This window comes from Aythya marila (genome assembly GCF_965140915.1).
Source record: "Aythya marila genome assembly, contig: HAP1_HAP1_SCAFFOLD_169, whole genome shotgun sequence".
NCBI classification, from domain to species: Eukaryota; Metazoa; Chordata; class Aves; order Anseriformes; family Anatidae; genus Aythya; species Aythya marila.
Genome location: NW_028137768.1, coordinates 527,808 through 538,852, shown reverse-complemented (window position 1 = coordinate 538,852; position 11,045 = coordinate 527,808). Strand labels below are relative to the sequence as shown.

At 50.2% G+C, this 11,045-nt stretch overlaps 1 protein-coding gene across 1 annotated transcript; it reads left to right on the top strand.

Annotated features, from left to right (window-relative positions):
* Window positions 1–8,457: 8,457 nt before the first annotated feature.
* LOC309890579 (olfactory receptor 14C36-like) lies at window positions 8,458–9,390 on the top strand (the record flags this gene model as incomplete). Its single annotated transcript, XM_082785001.1, has 1 exon — window positions 8,458–9,390. One exon carries the CDS (start codon window positions 8,458–8,460, stop codon window positions 9,388–9,390), a length of 933 nt encoding a protein of 310 aa, XP_082641127.1.
* Between the last annotated feature and the right edge of the window lie 1,655 nt (window positions 9,391–11,045).

Below are 11,045 nucleotides of genomic sequence, written 5' to 3'. Positions count from 1 at the left end.
ACACTGTTGCAAAGCTCATGTAACCATCTCCTGATAAGTTGTTAAACTAGTGTATCAACATCCTGCCTTTCTGTCTCATGCTGGGCCAACATGACCAAATAAAAAAAAAAAAAAAAGAAGTTGAACCACAACGCCGAGGAAGACTATGGCCTTCATCTTCACGACCACCAGAGGGACAGAGATGACCCCCTAGCAGCAGTGCGTGCAGTCGCAGAACATACCAGGATGTGCTGCGTAATCCTGGAATTACCAAGATATAAAAAGGGACCCTGGCAGGGGTGAGGTGCGCGCCATTGGAGGAGCAGAGACTCCCTGGCCGCCCAGCGCTGTTTTGCTTTCTGCTTGCTTACTCAATAAATTCCTTTCTATGATTAATACAGTGCTCTCTGAAAATTAATTAAGGGGGCAACTTATAAGATTGGTGAAGAAGAATGCAGCCTAATGTATGTCCATTTCCTGAGCCATGGCTGGCCGCAGCATGGGGGCTGCTGAGGAAGCCCAGAGTTGCATTTGTCCCAGCAGCTGTGGTGCCAGCAAATAGTAGCTGTCCTTTGACTGGCCTGGGAGTGTCCCAAAGGTGCTGGGACTGATGGCAAATGTCATCCTAGAGAGGAATCTGGAGCTGCCCTGTGTATTGTGCTGGCCTGAGGAGTGGGGCTGGCCCTGCGGGACACAGGCACTCTGTGCTGGGGATCTCCCAGGCAAGAGACCAGGACTCCTACAGCTTCACGGACCTCAATTTCCTGAGGCATGCCTGCCCCCAGCCCTGGGGTTGCTGGGGAGGCCCAGAGCCACCTTTGGGCTGTTGGGCTGGGCTGGGCTGGCCTGGGGTCCACTGAGCTGGGGAGAGGGCATCAAAGTGGGGAGAGGTGGGCAGGGGCTGGGTTGGGCTGGGCACTGCCCGGCAGAGGGCAAGAGCAGCATCAGGGAGCGGTGGCAGCATGCAGGGGAGGACTCCCAGCAGGGCTTGGTGCTGCAGAGCCAGGGCTGCGTGAAGGGAACCCAGAGCTGCAGGGGTAGGGGAGAGGAGGCCGCTCTGGGCCCTTGCTGGCCTGGGCAGAGCAGGAAGAGGGCCCAGGGCATTTGTCCCCTCACCGCAGCCTGCCAGGACCTGCAAGGTGGTCATGGAGTGTCCAGGGTCAGGCTCTGCACTGTGGCCACAAGCCTTGCGTGCCCTCCTTCTGCCATACTCCATGCGGTGGCTGCAGCAGAGGGGAACCCCAGCCATCCCCTGCCTGGGGCTGTGCCACCTGCCTCACCCCAGCCCTCTCCAGCGCCTTCCTTGCTGCTCTCTGATGCATGCCAGGACCTCCCCGTGTGTGCCCGCCAGCACATCTGCTGAGGGCCAGTACGGCTGCTGCAGGGGCATGGCCCTTGCAGCCCCCTGCCCTGGGCCTGCCTCTCCTCTTGGCCTCAGCCTCGGCCTTGTCTCTGCTGGCAGGAGGGCTCTTGGCATGTGCTCCCTGGCCTCCCCTCACCTCCACACAGCTGCCGCCCACTCAGGCTGCTGCCACAAACGTGTCCTCACAAGCAGCACCACCCCTTGGGCTGCTCCTCCTGGCCTCCCCCACCCCACTGCCTGGACTCCTTGTCTCTGCTGGGCCCCTCTTTGTCACCCAAATGTGTCCCTTTGCTGTCAGCTCCCTCTCCCCTGCCCCACAGGATGACAAGATTTGGGTGGGACATATTGCCATGATGTGTGGAAGTATTTTGTAATCTGCATTGGTGATGACACAAAAAGACACTTCCTTCAGCAGTGATCTACATCCTTCTTCAGGTGAATTCTCAGGATCTCTATTCATCACAGGAGAAGAAATACTGATAGTTACGAGCACTTGCATTTCATTGCTTTCTCCATCTTGGTGTACTCCCTCATCTTCCAGGCACTTCCACCCCTCTTGAATAAACTATCCATATTGAATGTCTCCTTTCTAGCTGCCTGTCTGGACCTATGCATTTCCCATGGTTCACCTGTTTTGCCCCCCCTTACTCTTTGATCATTCAGACCACTCTCACTGACCCAATTGCTGCTTTGAGCTTCATTGAGTTCAAGCTTGACCATCAATTAGCAGTCTGCTTAATTGTTTCTGTAGCAAGCGCCTCATTGAATTAAGATCATACGGAATAATAGTAATCTTAAAACCTAGAATTTCCTATCAGTCAGTAGAAAATACTTAATTTACAGTCATGCTTTTGGGAAGGTAAACCTGACTGGAGACAAGATGAGGAACTTGTTTTGCTGTTTGGAAAATTGCTGCATGTTTATTCCTGCCTGTTTCCTATCAGTCAGTAGAAAATACTTAATTTACAGTCATGCTTTTGGGAAGGTAAACCTGACTGGAGACAAGATGAGGAACTTGTTTTGCTGTTTGGAAAATTGCTGCATGTTTATTCCTGCCTGTTTTATAATACGGAAAAACCCTTCTGTGTGCAGCCAGGTCTCTAAGGAAAGCAGGTGGGAGCTGGTGCAAAGGGGCTCTAACATCCAGCTGCAGACTTCAGTGCAGAAGTGTGGAGTAAGAAAAAGTGATGCAAGCACCAGGTGGCCAATGAAAGAAATGTCAGGGTTGGGGTGGTGAGGAGCAAGGTTGACCATGCACTGTCAGACCTCAAGACTCTGCTTTTCCTCCCTATGGACGTCTCCATAGGAGAAGCCCTGGATTAATATCAATTGAAGAAAGATGCTCAAAACCGAAATGTCATAAAATTAATCCTTTAAAATGAGAAAAGATTTGTAATAGGTGCTTTTTAAAATGTTCCTCCTTAACTACACTATGAAAGCTCTCCAATTAGTTGTCCTAATCTTGAAGACTTGAATAAAACTATGGAAGACATGGTTCTTTAGTTGTTTCTGCATTTTAATGAGTTCCATGGTGGATTTTGGTGCTCAGTCTGTGAACCTGAGGTAATGAGAGGAGAATGATGCAATTGCTTGAGCAAGTAAAGTCAGAAGGAAAAGTTGAAGTGCCTTGGAGTATTAATGGGCCCCACTGGGGGCCGTTACCAGGAGATTCTCCTCAGGGACTTGTTAGGGCAGATAACTGGGGGCCATGATTACAGATAGGCAAAGCACTGTGCTGAGAAAAGTCTGGGTTTATTGTGCTGAAGTAAAAGGTCCAGGCCCTGACTCCAGCCACTGGAAGAGAATGTCCTGCATTCCCATGTCTGGCTCTGGGCTCTTGCTTGGGGTCTGTGGGATATGGTGGGCAGTGTGATGCCCCAAGAAGAACAGTGGTGTGACACCTCCCTGCCTCTGCACAGGGTCTCAAGAAAGCAATAAGCCCCCTTGCAATGACTGTATCTCATCTCCTCAGAAGCTCTATCCAAGGGGACAAAAAAGTCAGGGCTGCTGGGGCCTTCTCTTCTTGACAGCACCCATCTCATTGTCACCTCCAGACTTCCCTGTGCTGCCCCACACTTTGTCCTATTTCCCTGATGGCTGCAGACACCCATCTCTGTTCACCACCTTGCTCTCATCCTGGCATTTCTCTGGTTTCACCAATGTCTTGTCAACCCTCTCCAGCTGTTCCTTCAAGCACAAAGCCATGGGCTGATCAAAGATACTCTTTGGGTGACCTCTAGTACCACAGCACAACTCTTTGAGGGACATTTTGTCTTCTTCATGGCCAGTGCCAACCTTCCAAGGTGCACTTTCTGGAAGGTTTTCCTCTCCTGCTCTTTCCTACTACCAAAGAAAGCTCCATCAGGGTGGAAACCAGTCCTAAAGTAGGCATCCCAACCCATCGGCCTTCTTGTGGCCTGTCAACTAACCAGACAGCAGTCACGTCACCAGCATCTTCTAAGCCATGGTCCAGCTGCTGACCTTACAGCTTTTTCTGTAGACACACTCAAGTCTTGTGCCTGCTGCTGTCCAGTCATGGACTCAAGTAGAAGGGACAGGACAACCCATATGCGGGTCTTCTTTCTGCCTGGATCCTTCTGGGTATGTGGGCAGAGGGGATCCCACAGTCAGCATGCCAAACAGGTGCCTTCTGCTGGCCTACCAGGACCACTGGCAGATGTCAGCTGAAAAGTACAGATCCCAGGTAGAAGTGTGACCTGTCAGCTGCTTCAGACAGAAGTGATCTCACAGTCCCTTTCTGTGACATGTTCCTGCTGCTGCCCTATCAACTGCAGAGACAGAAGTGACCTCACAGTCACTTCCACAGTCACATTCCTCCAGCTGGATTCCCACAACTACCTCCCTTTATTTGTTCATCCCTTAATCCTTACTCAGAGTCTCTCAACTTTGCCATCACCAACTTGAAGTTCAACACAGTGCTAGTGTGGAACATGTTTTGTGTTAAGGGAAGGAATCAGGGTGAGCAAGAGAGGAAAGGTAATGGAAAGGGGTTATGGACTAATTTTGGCTTCAAGGGATATTGTGGTCAAAATCAGAGCAGTGGATTCCTGTCAGCGTGTAGAGTGGCATTTAGATTTAGGTATTAATGTAACAGGTTAAAAAAGGGTAAGGGCCTCACATGACTGCTTTAGGTCAGCTTTATGGTGGGATCAGCATTACCTGAATATTCTTACCTCTCCAAAATCATTACCTTCTGCTATCCAAGCTCTTCTTTCCTCCCCCAGATCTCACATCTCTCCTGGCCAGGCTCCTCCTGCCTTCCCCATATCAGTCATCTTCTTAGGGGCAGCTTTCTGATGGCTTTCATGAACTCGAGAGTATCTGTCTCACCTCTGTTGGCTACTCTGTTCCTGAGAAAGAAGCAGCTCCTAAGGCAGCATGGAGAAGGACACAAAGGCTGTCAGAGCACCCCGTGCAATGTCCCCAGCAGCTCTGCAACACCACAAAAGTGCGCTTCCTGCCTACATGTTTCGGTTCCAGAATGGCTCCTATGGACCCAGGGTAACATTTTCCCTGCCCTCATGAAGGCTTTGTGTTCCCCCAGACATCTTGGAGGCAGTGGCCCCCTCTGTGTCAAAAACTGAAAGCAGTCCTGAAGGATGAATTAGGCAAAAGCTGAAACTTCTGACGTGACAAAACCCCTTCAAGACCTCTTCCCCTATGGGGCCTGCCAGGGACTTAGGAAGAGAGGATCTCACAAACTATGTGCAGAGCAGGTGCATCTGCTGGCTTGTCATGGAGACCACCCAAGGTGAGCCTAAAGGCACAGATCCCAGCCAGGAGTCAAGGGATGACTTGTCAGCTGCTTCAGAAAGAAGTCAACTCACAGGCTGTTTAACAGCCATTTGCTTCCTACTGGACACTGTGAACTTACTGAAGTTTCTGAGGCACCACTGGCCTCGTAATACCATACTTATAAAACACTCCCTTCTTGGGCCAGAATCTGCCCAAGTAGAAGTGAGCTGGTTGTGATCCTTCCAGCCCATGGCACTGCTGCTGGACTCCCAGCCTCTCTGACACACAGCAGCTAGTTCCACCAGATCATCCCCCTTCCACCATATCAGGGGGATGAGTACCCAAAGAACAACTGGTCTTGCTGCTAAAGACTGAGGCAAAGAAGGCATTAAGCACCTCAGTCTTTTCCTCATCTCTTGTCACTAAGTTTCCTCCCACATCCGGTAAAGGATGGAGATTCTCCTTAGTCCTCCTTTTTGTGTTTCTGTATTTATAGAAACATTTTCTGTTATCTTTAACAGCAGTAGCCAGAGTGAGCTCCAGATGAGCTTTGGCCTTTCTCATTTTGTCCCTGCACAGCCACCATGACATCCTGATAGCCCTCCTGAGAGGCCTGCCCTCTTTTCAAATGTCATAAACCCTCTTTTTCTTCCTAAACTCTAGCAGCAACTCTCTGTTCAGCCAAGCCACTCTTCTTCCACATTGGCTCGTCTTTGGGCACATAAGGACAGACCGCTCCTGAGCCTTTAAGATTTCCTTCTTCAAGAGTGCCCAGCTTTTCTGGACTCCTCTGCCCTTCAGAACTGCCTCCCAAGAGACTCTGCCAACCAGTGTCCTGAAGAGCTCAAGGTCTGCCCTCTGGGAGTCTAAGACTGTGGTTTTACTGATCCCTCTCCTGACTTCACCAAGAATGGAGAACTCTAACATTTCGCGGTCACTCTGCCCAAGCCAGCTCCCAAGCACAACATTTCCAACCAGTCCTTCTCTGTTTGTGAAGAGAAGGTCTAGCAGGGCACCTCCCCTGGTAGGCTCACTAACCAGCTGCATCAGGAAGCTTTCTTCCACTCTCTCCAGAAACCTCCTGGACTTCTTCTTCTGAGCTGTAATGCTTTTCAAGGATATATCTGTGAAGTTGAAGTCCCCCATGAGAACAAGTGCTGATGATTTTGCAACTTTTGACAGCTGCCTGTAGAACTCCTCATCTGTCTCTTCATCATGGTTTGGCAGTCTATAAGATATCCCCACCAGGATGCCTGCCTTGTTGGCCTTCCTGAGTACCCTATCCCACAGGGACTCAACATTATCATTCTCAGCCTCGAGTTTCACAACATCAAAACACTTTCTAATATAGAGCTATGCCACCACTCCTGTGCTGCCTGTCCCTTCTGAACAGCTTATAGCCAGACATTGCAGTACTCTAGTCATGGGAGTGCTCCCACCAAGTTTCAGTGATGGCGACCAACTCATAGCTTGCCTTTTGTTTCTTTGCTATTGAACGATGGCTAGAGTTGTATTATAATGGACACGCATCAATAAAATCTCTGTTTATGGCCCAGAGGAGTTTGGCACTTGAAACATCACTCAAATGTCACCCTGGCACCTCCAATGTCACCTGGTGTCTGCATCTGAACAGCTCCCTTCTGCTCTCTGTTGCCATTCAATATGCTGGGAGCTGAGACAGGTAGCTGACATGCAGCTGCCTAGTTTGTGCCCACCTGAACCAGGTCAAGAGGAATCCCAACTCGTGTGGGTTGTGTGATGCACGAGAGAGGAAGCTGAGCCCCATTCTAGCCTCTGGACAGCAAATAAAGAAGTAGATGCCTTGTTTTACTCAGCTGAAACACTTCCCTCAGCAGGGGGAAGGCAGGTCCGTCCCTGTCCTTGCCTGGGTGTTCCGCCTAAAACCAGGACATGGAAAAGTGATTCTTGGACCTCATAGTTTTTCTGTATGAGGAATAAAAATGCTGGAAAAGTTTCTTTCTGAAGTAGCAGGAGGGAACATCAGTGATTACTTGTCTGTTTCAAAGTTGATTCCCCTGGAGGCACAGGGACTTGGCAAGAGCTCCCAGTGCTGCTGAGCTGGGCCGGGCTCCTGGGACCAAGGGGAGCTCCTGGCAAGTGGGTAGCACTGCAGAAAGACAGCTCTGCCCAGGAGCAGCTCCTCTGCACAGCACAGCAGGGCTGGGGGCACTGCCTGCAGGGGACAAGGGCGGCTGAGATAAGGGAGGGAGATGTTAAAGGCAGAGTGGATGGGGAATGATGAGGGCTCACTGCAGGAGAAATCTTCACAGCCCTGAACCGGGTAAGTCTGTGGCTGCAGGGCAGCACAGCTGTTGTTCCTGGTGCCATCTCCAGATTTGCTGGCAAATCCCTCAACCTATGGGAGCTTTCATGAGGACGCTCAGTGTTTCGAAAAGAGGAGAACAACAAGCTCCAGAACAGTGATTATCTGCCATAAATTACTGAAGGACAGGACATGATGTTTCTTTCTCACAGGGCTGGCTGCAGCCGGGTTGCAGTCAGGGGTGTCCAGGGCTGTGGTGCAGAGCAGGGTCCCTACTGTGCCCCAGGGGCTGTGTGCTGCGGCAGGGCCTCTGCTGCCTGCCAGGATCAGCACTCCGCCTGCCTGGGGAGCTGCCCAGGGTGCTGCGGGGAGAAGCTGTGGGTGGAAGGAGCACCCCCTCCCCTGGCAGGACAGGGCAGGGTCCTGCTGTTTCCCAGAGGCTGCTTCCTGGGGTAGGCAGCTCTCAGCTCTACAGCACCCCCAGGGCATCTCTGGGGGTGATTCTTGACAAGATGGACCAACTCCTGCACTACCTGCATGGAAGGCACTCTCTAGAGTCTCCGCTCTCATTTTCCTGCCCTGAAGAGCAGTCAGGAGAACACTAATGGAGTTGTCTGGTTGTGTCAGTCAGTGAGGCTGTTAGATTATTCCACTGAAAGAGATCTGTAGGTCTGTGAGGAATCTCACAGTTTTCCTCCACACTCTATAAACCCTACATAGGTCATTGTTTTGTGACAGATTTTTAGATGTCCTTCTCAGCACCTAAAACACTGAGACACCTGTGGCCTGTGGGCACCTGAAATCCATCCCCACTGGTTTTCAGCAGATGCTGTAGGGCAGTACTGACTCTGGCTGAGCCTACACAGGATCTGTCTGGTCCCTCTACACCCTTAGGAAATAAAACTGAGCGCTAGATGCAGGAGCACATCTTCCTCAAAGGGAAGGATTAGTCTGCCTTGCTGAGGAGGTTTCGATGAAACATAACATATAGCTATAGGTATTGCAGACAGAAATCTCTCTAACTTGTTCTGTGTCTTTTCCACCACTGACAGCCATCCTTGCTCTGAGGCAGCAAATGTCCAACAGCAGCTTCCCCACAGAGTTCCTCCTCCTGCCATTTGCAGACACGAGTGAGCTGCAGCTCCTGCACTTCGGGCTCTTCCTGGGCATCTACCTGGCTGCCCTCCTGGGCAACGGCCTCATCCTCACAGCCGTAGCCTGCGACCACCACCTCCACACCCCCATGTACTTCTTCCTCCTCAATCTTGCCCTCCTTGACCTGGGCACTATTACCACCACTCTTCCCAAAGCCATGGCCAATTCCCTGTGGGACACCATGGCCATTTCCTACGCAGGTTGTGCTGCTCAGTTTTTTTTCTGTTTCTTTTTCCTTTCAGCAGAGTTTTCTATTCTCACCATCATGGCTTATGACCGCTACGTTGCCGTCTGCAAACCCCTGCACTACAGAACAATAATGAACAGCAGAACTTGTGTCAACATGGCAGCAGCTGCCTGGGGCAGTGGTTTTCTCTATGCTGTGCTGCACACTGCCAATACATTTTCCCTTCCCCTCTGCCAAGGCAATGCCCTGGACCAGTTCTTCTGTGAAATACCCCAGATCCTCACGCTCTCCTGCTCAGATGCCTACCTCAGAGAAGTTGGGCTTCTTATGCTTAGTGTCGCTGTAGCATCTGGTTGTTTTGTTTTCCTTGTGGTGTCCTATGTGCAGATCTTCAGGGCTGTGCTGAGGATCCCCTCACAACAGGGACGGCACAAAGCCTTTTCCATGTGCCTCCCTCACCTGGCCGTGGTCTCCCTGTTCATCAGCAGTGGCACATTTGCCTACCTGAAGCCTCCCTCTATGTCCTCCTCTTCTCTGAATCTTTTGCTGGCAGTTCTGTACTCAGTGGTGCCTCCAGCAGTGAACCCCCTCATCTACAGCATGAGGAACCAGGAGCTGAAGGATGCAGTGTGGAAAGTGATGACTGGAGTGTGTCAGAAACAATAAATGGCCTGTTTTCTTCTACATATCACTCATAATATAACTCATTATATTCCCAAATATTTGTTTTCTATGAGTGTGATGTCCTGGTTTCAGTTAGAACAGAATTAATTTTCTTCCTAGTAGCTGGTGGAATGCTGTGTTTTGGCTTAGGATGAGAAGAGTGCTGAGAACACCCCGATGTTTTAATTGTTGCAGAGCAGTGCTTATACCAAGCCAAGGACATCTCAGCCTTTCGCTCTGTCCTGCCAACAGGCAGGCTGGGGGTGCAGTAAGAGCTGGGAGGGGACAGACCCAGGACAGGTGACCCAAACTAGCCAAAGGGGTATTCCATCCCATCTGACGTCATGCTAAACAATATATAGGGGTGGCTAGCCGGGGGGAGGGGACCGGACTGCTCGGGGTTAGGCTGGGCATCGGTCAGCGGGTGGTGAGCAATTGCATTGTGCATCACTTGTTTGTACATATTATTATTACTTTCCTATTATCAATATTGCATCATTATTATTATTATTGTTATTATTATTTTTGTTATTATTATTTTCCTGTCTTATTAAACTGTCTTTATCTCAACTCATGGGCTTCACTTTCCATTTCTCTCCCCCGTCCCAGAGAGGGAGGGGGGAGGGTGAGCGAACGGCTGCGTGGTGTTTAGCTGCCGGCCAGGTTTAACCACGACACCAGAAGAGATGTGAGATCTGGGTGAGAAAAGAGGAACTTGGACAGCAGAAGCTAACTATTTTGAAGAGGTAAGAATATTCGGGAAATGTTGATCCCACCTTAAGCTGACTTAAAGCAGTCATGTAAGGGCCTTACCCTATTTTAACCTGTTACATTAATACCTAAATCTAAATGCCACTCCACACCCTGACAGAAATCCACCTCTCTAATTTTTTACCACAATATCCCTTGAAGCCAAAATTAGTCCATAACCCCTTTCCATTACCTTTCCTCTATTGCTCACCCTCATCCCTGCACTTCACTATAGCATTAAAATGCTCTATTTAACCCTGGTATTCTTGCAGACCTAAACAAAACCCTCAAACAAACAGCTTGCCCATACCCTAACCACAGACCTGACACCACAAGCAGAACACCAAACCCTCCCACTAAACATCTGCTTGATCTCTCAACCAGCAAGGTTCACCACAGTCCCTAATTCCACACATGAACAACTAACTTTCAAAGCCTGTCTTCCTGTGCATTAACCTTCTCACCTTTAACCCTTTTCCTAACCCTTAACTTTAGGTTCTTGTTCCCTTGCGGCAGGGCAAGAACTGTGAGATTGCTGTGCAGTCACATGGCATTCAAAATGAATGTGAGCCATGGGGCCATGGATTTGATCAGCTTCTAGGACACAAGGAGGAGATGGGTGGGAATGCTCTGATGAGCTCAGTTCTGCCTCAGGATCTCCCAAACTAGCAGGATGAATTGGCCTGTGAAAGGGACTGTGAGGTCACTTCTGTCTGAAGCAGCTAACAGGTCACACTTATACTCGGGAACTCTAGTTTTCAGCTGACATCTGCCAGTGGTCCTGGTAGGCCAGCAGAAGGCACCTGTTTGGCATGCTGACTGTGGGATCCCCTCTGCCCACATACCCAGGAGGATCCAGACAGAAAAAGACTCAGATATGGGTTGCCTGTCCCTTCTACTTGATTCCA